The 12017-nt window shown below is 46.7% G+C and overlaps 1 protein-coding gene across 2 annotated transcripts in view; it reads left to right on the forward strand.

Annotated features, from left to right (window-relative positions):
- Nucleotides 1-9554: 9554 nt before the first annotated feature.
- The window catches only part of RIMS1 (regulating synaptic membrane exocytosis 1), a 480747-nt gene continuing 478284 nt past the window's right edge, over nucleotides 9555-12017 (forward strand). For both annotated transcript variants that reach the window (XM_060114420.1, XM_060114421.1), the window contains exon 1: nucleotides 9555-9718. In XM_060114420.1, coding sequence (XP_059970403.1) covers nucleotides 9555-9718 — 164 coding nt within the window. The remainder of the gene's footprint in view (nucleotides 9719-12017) is intronic.

Consider the following 12017-nt stretch of genomic DNA (forward strand, 5'->3'; position numbering starts at 1 on the left):
GAGAAGATAAACAAAATTGATAAACCATTAGCCAGACTCATCAAGAAGAAAGGGAGAAGACTCAAATAAATAGAATTAGAAATGAAAAAGGAGAAGTAACAACTGACACTGCAGAAATACAAAGGATCATGAGAGATTACTACAAGCAACTATATGCTGAAAAAATGGACACCCTGGAAGAAATGGACACATTCTTAGAAAAGCACAACCTTCCGAGACTGAATCAGGAAGAAATAGAAAATACAAACAAGCCAATCACAAGCACTGAAATTGAGACTGTGATTAAAAATCTTCCAAAAAACAAAAGCCGAGGGCCAGATGACCTCACAGGCGAATTCTATCAAACATTTAGAGAAAACCTAACACATATCCTTCTCAAATTCTTCCAAAATATAGCAGAGGGAGGAACAATCCCAAACTCATTCTAAGAGGCCACCATCAAACCAGACAAAGATGTCACAAAAAAGAAAACTACAGGCCAATATCACTGATGAACATAGATGCAAAACTCCGCAACAAAATACGAGCAAACAGAATCCAGCAGTACATTAAAAGGATCACACACCATGAAAAAGTGGGGTTTATCCCAGGAATGCAAGGACTCTTCAATATATGCAAATCAATCAATGAGATAAACAATATTAACAAATTGAAGGAGAACAACCATATAATCATCTCAATAAGTGCAGAAAGAGCTTTTGAAAAAATCAACAACGATTTATAATAAAAACCCTCCAGAAAGTAGGCATAGAGGGAACTTACCTCAATATTATAAAGGCCATATGTGACAAACCCACAGCCAACATCGTTCTCAATGGTGAAAAACTGAAACCATTTCCACTAAGATCAGGAATAAGACAAAGTTGTCCACTCTCACCACTATTATTCAACATAGTTTTGGAAGTTTTAGCAGCAGCAATCACAGAAGAAAAAGAAATAAAAGGATTCCAAAACAGAAAAGAAGAAATTAAGCTGTCACTGTTTGCAGATGACATGATACTATACATAGAGAATCCTAAAGATACTACCAGAAAACTACTAGAGCTAATCAATGAATTTGATAAAGTAGCAGGGTACAAAATTAATGCACAGAAATCTCTTGCATTCGTATATGTTAATGACGAAAAATCTAAAAGTGAAATTAAGAAAGCACTCCAATTTATCATTGCAACAAAAAGAATAAAATATCTAGGAATAAACCTACCTAAGGAGACAAAGACCTGTATGCAGAAAATTATAAGACACTGAGGAAAGAAATTAAAGGTGATACAAATAGATGGAGAGATATACCATGTTCTTAGATTGGAAGAATCAACATTGTGAAAATGACTCTACTACCCAAAGCAATCTACAGATTCAATGCAATCCCTATCAAAGTACCAATGGCATTCTTCACAGAACTAGAAAGAAAAATTTCACAATTTGTATAGAAACACAAAAGACCCTGAAAAGCCAAAGTAATCTTGAAAGAGAAAAATGGAGCTGGAGGAATCAGGCTCCCTGACTTCAGACTATACTACAAAGCTATAATAATCCAGGCAGTATGGTACTGGCACAAAAACAGAAATATTGATCAATGGAACAGATAGAAAGCCCACAGATAAACCCACACACATATGGTCACCTTTTTTTTTTTTTGGTACACTGGACTCTCACTGTTTTGGCCTCTCCCATTGTGGAGCACAGGCTCCGGATGCACAGGCTCAGTGGCCATGGTGCATGGGACCAACCGCTCCATGGCATGTGAACTCTTCCCACACCAGGGCACAAACCTGTGTCCCCTGCATCGGCAGGCAGACTCTCAACTACTGCTCCACCAGGGAAGCCCTGGTCACCTTATTTTTGATAAAGGATGCAAGAATATACAATGGAGAAATGACAGCCTCTTCAATAAGTGGTGCTGGGAAATCTGGACATCTACATGTAAAAGAATGAAATTAGAACACTCTCTAACACCATACACAAAAAAAAACCTCAAAATAGATTAAAAACCTAAATGTAAGGCCGGACACTATAAAACTGTTAGAGGAAAACATAGGCAGAACGCTCTATGACATAAATCACAGGAAGATCCTTTTTGACCCACCTCCTACAGAAATGGAAATAAAAACAAAATAAACAAATGGGACCTAATGAAACTTAAACTCTTTTACACAGCAAAGGAAACTATAAACAAGATGAAAAGACCACCCTCAGAATGGGAGAAAATATTTGCAAGTGAAGCAACTGACAAAGGATTAATCTCCAAAATTTACAAGCAGCTCATGCAGCTCAATATCAAAAAAACTAAACAACCCAATCCAAAAATGGGCAGAAGACCTAAATAGACATTTCTCCAAAGAAGATATACAGATTGCCAACAAACAGGTGAAAGCATGCTCAACATCACTTAGAGAAATGCAAATCAAAACTACAATGCAGTATCACCTCACACCAGTCAGAATGGCCATCATCAAAAACTCTACAAACAATTAATGCTGGAGAGGGTGTGGAGAAAAGGGGGCCCTCTTGCACTGTTGGTGGCAATGTAAATTGATACAGCCTTTATGTGGAACAGTATGGAGGTTCCTTAAAAAACTAAAGATAGAATTACCATACGACCCAGCAGTCCCACTACTAGGCATATGCGCTGAGAAACCATAATTCAAAGAGGGTCATGTACGGGCTTTCCTGGTTGCACAGTGGTTGAGAGTCTGCCTGCTGAGACAGGGGACACAGGTTCGTGCCCTGGTCCAGGAAGATCCCACATGCCACGGAGTGGCTAGGCCCATGAGCCATGGCTACTGAGCCTGCGTGTCCAGAGCCTGTGCTCCGCAACAGGAGAGGCCACAACAGTGAGAGGCCCGTGTACCACAAAAAAACAAACAAACAAAAAAAATGGTCATGTACCACAGTGTTCATTGCAGCTCTATTTACAATAGCCAGGACATGGAAGCAACCTAAGTGTCCATTGACAGATGCATGGATAAAGAAGATGTGGTACATACATACAATGGAATATTACTCAGCCATAAAATGAAACAAAATTGAGTTATTTGTAGTGAGGTGGATGGACCTACAATCTGTCATACAGAGTGAAGTGAGTCAGAAAGAGAAATACAAATACCGTATGCTAACACATATATATGGAATCTAAAAAAAAAAAAAAAAAAAAAAAAGTTCTGAAGAACCTAGAGGCCGGAAAAGAATAAAGATGCAAATGTGGAGAATGGATTTGAGGACACGTGGAGGGGGAAGGGTAAACTGGGACGAAGTGAGTGTGTGGCATGGATTTACATATACTACCAAATGTAAAATAGGTAGTCGGAAGCAGCGGCATAGCACAGAGAGATCAGCTCGGTGCTTTGTGACCACCTAGAGGTGTGGGATAGGGAGGGTGGGAGGGAGGGAGACGCAAGAGGGAAGAGATATGGGAACATATGTATATGTATAGCTGATTCACTTTGTTATAAAGCAGAAACTAACACACCATTGTAAGGCAATTATACTCCAATAAAGATGTTAAAAAAAAAAGAATATTAATTGCTTGGAAGAAGTATGTCCAAGGCTGTTGTAACCCACCTGGAGAGAACAGAATGATGTCCCTTCTTTTAAGTCCAAGGTCAAAGACTTTCCCACACACTCAGTTCCTCATGAAATAAATGACAATAGTGGAATGTTACCAAAAATCAGATTAAAATAGGTATTTGGCTGAATTTGAGCCAAAATCTGATATCCAGTTTCAGCCAAATACTTTGAGTGAAATCATTTGAGAGCCCAATGTTCTTTGAAGCCAGAAAGATGACATTTTTGCAAATTATTATAACTATGTATAAATAGGGTGACCATATAATTTGTCATACAAACTAGAACACTTTTAAGTGAAAGAAGATGCTGTTGATAATAATGCCAGTACAGGAAGCATTGACTCAGATGGTCCTGGATAAACCGGGACACGTGATCACCTTATATAGAAAGTGTTCTTGTGTAACAGATTATGGAGGTGCCCATGACAATGAGGTGACTATCTAGGAGGAGGTGGTGATAACTTAAATCAAAACTCAATGTTGCAGTTCAGTGGTTAAGCAAGACTGTATCTCAACTGATGTTGAAGGTATTCCTAATTCATTTATTTTCCAGAAATTAAAAACCCTTCAATAATTATAACTGGAGTTATACAGAATTCTGACATCACAAAAGAGTCACCTGCTAATTCCCTGGAGTAGAAATTCCCTGTAGGAGCTCATCTCCCGCGTTTTCTCCTCTCTTCCCAGTGATCCCGCCTCCCTGGCCCACCTCCTATCCCTCCAGGGCTCTGACCCTTCCTGACTTGGGGCTGTGTATCGACTGCCTTCCTCACCTTGGAACACTCTGTGCCCAGCTCTTCTTAGGCAATTCCTTCTTCTTCTTCAAATCTCTGCTCACAGGACCCCTCCTTAGGACGCCATGACTGCCCACTCCCCACAGTTTACTCTCTACTCAACCCAGCTAGGTATTTTCTAGAACAATTACCGAAGTCCAGCTGTTCTTGTGTGTTTACTTACACCTCTCTCTTCCAACCATATTGTTAGCAGCTGGAGCAGAGGTGGACACATCTTTTTCTGCAGCAAGGCAGATAGTAAATATTTTAGGCTTCGCTGGACCTATGGTCTCTGTGGCTTCCACTCTACCATGGTAGCATGAAGGCAGCTAGAGATGATACATGGCTCAATGGATGTGTCTGTGCTCCAATAAAACTTTATTCACAAAAACAGGCTTTGGTCTGCATTTGACTCATGTGCCATACTTAGCCAGTCCCTCTAGGAACATTACCTTAAATTCGACGTTCACTCCCATAGCCTCAGCGCCCAGCTTTCAACCTTACCAAAGCCCTGGAAGGCAGACAGTGTTACTTCCATTTTATAAATGAGCAAAAGAAGGCTCAGCAAGGTGTACTTGATCCAAACTCACGTAAATATTGTATCCGCTTTCTAGGGCTTCTGTAACAATGTACCACAAGCTGCAAAACCGCATGAAACAACAGAGATTTAGTCTCTCACAGCTGTGGAGGCTAGAAGTCCAAAATTCAGGTGTCAACAGGGCCACGCTTCCCCTGAAGTCTGCAGAGGAGAAAGCTTCCTGCCTCTTCCAGCTTCCGGGGGCTCCTGGCACTCCTCGCTCTAGGGGAGCATCAACTCCTCCTCTGCCTCTCTTTCCACGTGGCCTTCGTCTCTGGGTGTCTGTGCCTCTCTCCTCTTATGAAGACAAAAGTCATTGGATTTAGCACCCATCCTAGTACAATATGGTCTATTTTAACCAATTTCATCTGTAAAGACCCATTTCCATATACAGTCACATTCTGAGGTTCTGAGCGGACATGAATTTTTTTTTTTTTTTTGGTGGGGAGAGGCACAGTTTTAAACCCACTACATCTGTCAGATGGTAGGGTAAGCGTTTGAACATAACCCCATTTCAATGATTTTCCACTTTGAAGTTATAATCTTATCTATTAAGTTAAATTAGCAGTTAACACTGATGTCCAATTTTAGACATATTCTGAGAGATGATCTGAGAGTATCAGTAGAAGAGAGAGCTAAGGAGTTTACCAGAGAGGAGCTGTGTCTAAGTCATCTCTTCTGACTTGTACCCTGAACATAAGGTTAGAGTTGACCTGAAGGGCATCTGATACATATCTTATGAATAGAGATTTAAGACATTTTTCTATAGACTTCATTGGTTGGGCAAGGGGCATCACAGGAGAAGTTTCATGATCTCTCAAGTCAATATCTCTGGATACCAAGCTCGTAAGTTGGGGTTTTTCCCAATACTTGTCTAAAGCATGTTTCCTCCCTTAGGAGAGTGGGCAGTTTTATTACCATCCAAATATATTTAGGAAATGCCAAGCCAAACCAAGTAAAATACATTTCATTACTGCAGTAAATAATTGCTTCTTCGGACCTTTTATTTCTTTACGTGCCTTGCGAGTTTCTAAGAGGGAGGTATTGTGCACATTTTTCTAAGTTTATAGGGTATTTTTTGCAGAGTATCTTCAAGAACTAATCATTTGTGCCACACACTTTGGTACATCTACTCAGTGTTTATTTGCTTACTTAAGTCACGTAAGTTCTGCTTTTCTGGAAGCAAATGTGTAGAAGTATACTTCTCTTGCATTTCAACCCCTCCATGAAAAATGAGATCCCTGACAGAAAGGAAGACACTGATGGGTGTACCATGGCATCTACTAATTTATTGGTCAATTCATTCACTTCTTTATTCATTTACTCACTCACTGATTTCACACACAATTATCAAGCAGCAAGGAAGGAGTTATGAACATAAAGATGATTGAGACCAGACTTCTTTTCATTAAATCATCTAGATAACACACATCAATCACCATTTCCCAAAGTAACTCTAATAGATGGAAACCACGTGCAATGGACTGAATTGTGTGCACCCCTAAAATTCATATGTCAAAGTCCTAATCCCTAGTACCTAAGAGGGTGGCTATATTTGAAGATAGGACCCTTGAAGAGGTGATTAAGGTGAAATGAGGTCATACGGGTGTGGGCCCTAACCCAACAGGAATGATGTCCTTATAAGCAGAGGGACAGATGCCAGGGATGGGCATGTACAGACAAGAGGTCATGTGAGGACACAGCAAGAAGGTAGCCAAGGAGAGAGGCCTCAGGAAAAATCAATCTCACCAACATCTTGATTGTGGATTTCTAGCCTCCAGAACTGTGAGAAAATAAATTTCTGTTGTCTAAGCCACCCAGCCTGTGGTATTTTGTTATAGCAGCACCAGCAGACAAAAACAACACTGTTAATTGTTCATTAGGCCCCTGCCTGCAAGAACTTTATTCAGCTGGTTGTAATGGCTACTGAGGATTTCTCTTTTTTTTTTTTTTTTGCTGTACACGGGCCTCTCACTGTTGTGGCCTTTTCCGTTGAGGAGCACAGGCTCTGGACGTGCAGGCTCAGTGGCCATGGCTCACGGGCCTAGCTGCTCCATGGCATGTGGGATCTTCCCGGACCGGGACACAAACCTGTGTCCCCTGCATCGGCAGGCGGACTCTCAACCACTGTGCCACCAGGGAAGCCCAGATTTCTCATTTCTTTATCTGCATCTTAGAAGAATTTCATGAAGACCAACTTGATGGTCCATCTCGTGAGGACAAGGGCTTTGTTGTATCACCACATGGACCGGCAGAGATGCAGGCATCTGATAGGATGAATGCATCGCCTGCATTTCTCCTCCTCTCCATACATTACCCATGGAGAGATGGCCTAAAGCATCCCTTAGAGAGAGCAAGAAAAAAAGAAAAGGAGAACTAGAAAGCATTAGGCACATAGCTAGATACTTCAGATATGGCTTCTCATTTAACAGCCCTCTTCTATTTGGAGGTAAATATCTACCCCTCTTTTTAGATGAAGAAACAGAGGTTCAAAGTGGATAAGTGATTTGGCCAAGATCATGAAATCGCTGGTTAGAGCCAGAATTCAAACTCATTTTTTCCCTCCTGAAAATATGCTGGTCTGAGGGAAAGAGTGACAATTTTTTAAAAATGAAGAAAAGATGCGGATTAGAGTGTTTTCATCAATTGCTTAATTAGAGGAAAAAGGAAATCTGGCTAGGCAGAAACACTTACGAAAAAGGACTGGACATTTCAGTGGACTATGTGTTTATTTCAGTGACATCCTCGGAACCGACATGGCTACCAAAAAGCTAGGCCAATGTTAAGTTGTGCAAATAAAAACAATGATTATAAGGCAGTTACTAAGTGCCAGGCACTGTTCCCAGTTCTTTCCATGTATTCTTGATACCACTAATCAGGAAGGCGAATGAAAAAAAAGCAGTGTGTCCAAAGGCAGGTGACCAGAATGGCCAGAATTTGAAATCATTCTACAGGGTGACTGGTTGGGTAAACTGGGAAGATTTACTCTGGAGAAAATTGAAGGCCATATGATGGCCGTCTCAAGGAGTTGAAAGATTTTCAGGTAGGAGGGGGCTTTAGACGTAGGGATAAAATTGAGTGGTACTGAGCCTTCCATTACTGACATTATTCACATGGATGTGTCCAGGTAGAAGCAACACCCACATTCAGCAGGTGGTCAAATAATTAAGCTCTTAAATTTTTTAAACTTGAAGATTTTAGGATTTTTTAGGATTCATAAATATCATCATCCTTATCTTCTTTATTAACAAAGTTAGGTTTGGAGGGAAAAAAATCAACGCTAGATCCCTTCTGGAATTATAGAAAGAATTCTGCAGGAGAGAAACATATCCATTTTTCTCATCACCATTGTGAAGAGAAATTTTTGTTCGATTTGAACTCTTCTCTAGATTGATTCTTTTATAAATATATTAGCAAAATTCAGTCTCCAGGTTTGAAAGCTGATAACATTAACTGTTTTGAAAGGATTGTCTATTTATTTTTGCCTTTACCAGCAAGAGGAGCTCATCCTTAATGCTTATCATTGGGCCAGGCATTAAGCAGAAGCTCATTACAGTAGGCTGCGGTGTGTTTGTTCATTTGTTTGTTTGTTTTTAATGTGGGATCAGTATTTCTTGATAAGTACCTACAGCGGCTAAGAAGTGAGTGCATGGTGGTAGGGGAGCATCATTAGAGGAATTAGAGTAGATAATCCTTTTGCAAGCAGCAGAGAAATGTGGTTATGTGATGCGATGGGCGACCAAGAGCCCAAAATGACAAATTAAAGATTTGCCGTGCCGTGGGGTCTCTGGAGGGGCAATTCAGATACATTGCAGAGCAGTCCTACTGAGGACTGGTCAAGAAAGACTGTGTACAATGGACCCAGAAAATCCAGGCTGTTGGAGGGGTGTGTGTGTAGCAAAATTATCTTAAAAACCACATCGTTGTGGCTAGGAACACTTGACCACTAAATGAGAAGGCTACGGTGGAAGGGGGGAAATGCATGCAGAGGGTGTTCCGATAATACTAATGCTCCACGATGAAGATGGAGCGAGGATGATGATGATTAATGCAACCCGTGGAAAAATAGGGCTGGCGAGGCTGACAGAGACGGGGGACCCGGCGAGGTAGGATGAGTCACGGGGGAGGGTACCATGGCTGGAGCGCGCGGGGGCGGAGGGGCGCGGGGCTGGGACCGGGGGTGGGCGGGTGGGCGCCGTGGGCGGGGCGGCTCCGGGCCGAGCGGCTGGGCTGGCGGCCGTGTCTGCGAGCGCAGCAGCATCACCGGAGCCGAGCCGCGAGACTCCGCCTAACCGACACCCCAACTCTCCTCCCGCACCGCGGACGGAGGCGGCCGAGCCCGAGCATCCTCGCCCCCAGCGCGCCCGAGCCCGCGCCCCCCCCCCCCCGCCCGGGAGGCTGGGCTGCGGGAAGCGCCCGGGCGCCCGCGCCTCGCCAGGGCCACCAAAACAAAGGCAGCATCCGGGGCTGGGTGGAGGCGGAGGACCATGACAGCCCGGGCTCGCGCGCTCCCCTGCCCCGCCGCCGCCGCCGGGAGGGCTCCGCGGTGAGCCGAGCAGGGGCGCAGCCGCCGGGCGTGCGTCGGAAGGTGCGCCCGCGCCGAGCCCAGGCTAGCCGAGGGGCGGGCAGGCCGCGAAGATGTCCTCGGCCGTGGGGCCCCGCGGTCCCCGCCCGCCCACCGTGCCTCCCCCGATGCCCGAGCTGCCCGACCTGAGCCACCTGACCGAGGAGGAGAGGAACATCATCATGGCAGTGATGGACCGGCAGAAAGAAGAGGAGGAGAAGGAAGAAGCCATGCTCAAGTAAGCCGGCGCGGCCGCGCCATCCGTGCCTCCACCGGGCCGTTCCCCGCCGTCACCCGCTCCTACCGGCTGCGTGTGGGTTAGAGGCGGGCCGGGTGCCGGGTGCGGGCGGAGGCGCCCGCCTGGGGGCCGGGGGCGCGGGGCCGGGGCAGGGAGGAGGGTGAGAGGACAGGGGGCAGGCGGAGCTGCGCTGAGCCCTGAGCCGGGAGCCCGGAGAGGACGGCTGGGGACCCAGGTGCCGGGGAGGACTGGGGGGGACGGCGCCAGGCGGGGTGGGATGTGCCAGGCTGAGAAGAGCCGATTCCGCCCGCGTGGAAGGAACGGCCCTGGGCCGGCAGCAGGTGAGGGGCAGGGGCTGAGCGGAGGACGGGGAGGAGGCGGGCGAAGAGCTGCTGGGAATAGCTCTTCTTTCCCTGGAGTTGTCGAGCCGGTTGGGATCGCCCCAGCCGAGGGTGTCAGTACTGGTGTAAGAAAAATGCTTATTGTGAGTGTTCATTTTGCTACTCATTCATCTCACAGCTCGAGGTTGGGTCTTTTTTTTTTTGGGCAGTTGCCATCTTTGGTAACCTGCTTCTTCAGCGTCTCTCTAACCTTTGCTTCGGGGTCTTCTGCACGGAATACCTGTGTGAAGACAGATGTTCCTCCCCGTATACGATGCCATTGGCAATGCAAAGTTTTTAATAATGGGAGAAGCTGATGGGGACTCTGGCCTGAATAAAAGAGAGGTTCCTCTTTACTGGTTTCCAAGGGAGTTCCAGGGCCTTCTCGTTTCCTGGTGCAAGCCGTAATGTAAGGGGACTGATTCTTTGCACACATCCCCCCTTCTTTAAAGCCCATCAACCCTTCAGGGGATCTCCGTCCAGCGCCCCGTTTTCCTGGGTCTGGGGAGGGGACGGGGCTGGTGGCTGGCAAGGCAGGCGCGTGTGACACTGCCCTGCCACCTGCCTTAGTCTCGGGCGAAACTGCTCCCAAGGTGCTGGCCTCCCACCTCCCTCCCATCCCCGTGCAGTGGAGCCGAAGGGGACGTGAGCCCTGCCTTCCCCGAGAGGTCCTCCTGTATTGGGGAAAGTTTTCAACTTGCCAGTGAGGAAATCTAGAGGCCCTGATGGGGACTAGTTCCTTGGTTCCCCGCGTTAAGGCCAGAAGGTGTATCTGGGGCGGAAGATCGGAATGAAGAGCCGGAGGGAGCCTGTTGCATGTGGAGTTACAGCGGAGAGCAAAGGAGGGGCGGCACCCCCCGTACCCCACCCCGGGCCCGGCGCACGCCCTCCTGCCTCTCCCCCGCCCCCGAGATGGCCTCCTGAAGAGAAGGTGCTGTCACACGAGGGAAGGTTCCCTCTTCCCCCTTGGGGCGGCAGAGCCTGGCAGCAGAGAACTAGAGGGGCTGCATGCCCAGCCTGCTGGGTCTCCACGAGCGCAGCTGCAGCCCAGATGGGAGAGGGGGCGTTGAGGGAAAGCAGTGAGGGCTGGTCACAGCACAAGGGGAGAAATCCAGTCATCCCTGCCCTTTGATCGTAGACGCAGAGAGAGGGGCCGTTAACGGGGAAGGCCGGAGCTGGCCTGGTTCTCTGAAGAGCAGCAGGTTTCTGGATTCCCTGTTCCTTCTTAGCCAAAAAACAGGGACTTGAAGCCTGCAGGCGTGCAGGAAGCAGAATCTCGTTCATCTGCTGCCTGTCCCTGGTGGAAGGTCCCTGGCGCTGCAGGCTTCCCCTCGTCTGAGCCTGGAAGTCATGCATGGTGTCTGCTGGTGCTGCTGTCTGTCTGTCTGGTTGTCAGTCCGTCTTGTCCTCACCCGTCATAGCCCACCCCCCCACCGCCACCTGTCCCGGACACCTCTTCTGCTGGTCAGGATGCACAGTTTTGCTCCCATTCCTTTCGGTGTTCACTGCAGACAGCAGGTAGACAGAGGCCTCCAGCAGGCGATGGGAAACATGGGCTGCTGCCTGACTGGGAAGGAAGGGCGCAGGGCAAGCCAGTGGGCATCGCTCCTCTTCACTGGCTGTTTCAGGGCTGGTGGAGAGAGGGGCTCTAAGTGGGGAAGGGGGTGTTCTAGGAGGCATCAGATCCTACAGGCTTCTATGGACAAATAAAAATGAAGGACACCGTCCAAGTGCTCACGTCCAAAGCATCTTTCCCACTGCTGTGCCATGCCTGCTCTCCCTGGCACGCACGTGGTGCTCCTTTATTGCAAGGATTCTCTAACTATTGCAGTGTGTAATTCTGTCACACCACAGCCTCTGCAATCCCAGGCCTCAGCACTAACTTTATCCATCAGCCTCCGCTGCTAACGTCTTGGCCT

Source organism: Mesoplodon densirostris, chromosome 12 (genome assembly GCF_025265405.1).
Source record: "Mesoplodon densirostris isolate mMesDen1 chromosome 12, mMesDen1 primary haplotype, whole genome shotgun sequence".
Lineage (NCBI taxonomy): Eukaryota > Metazoa > Chordata > Mammalia > Artiodactyla > Ziphiidae > Mesoplodon > Mesoplodon densirostris.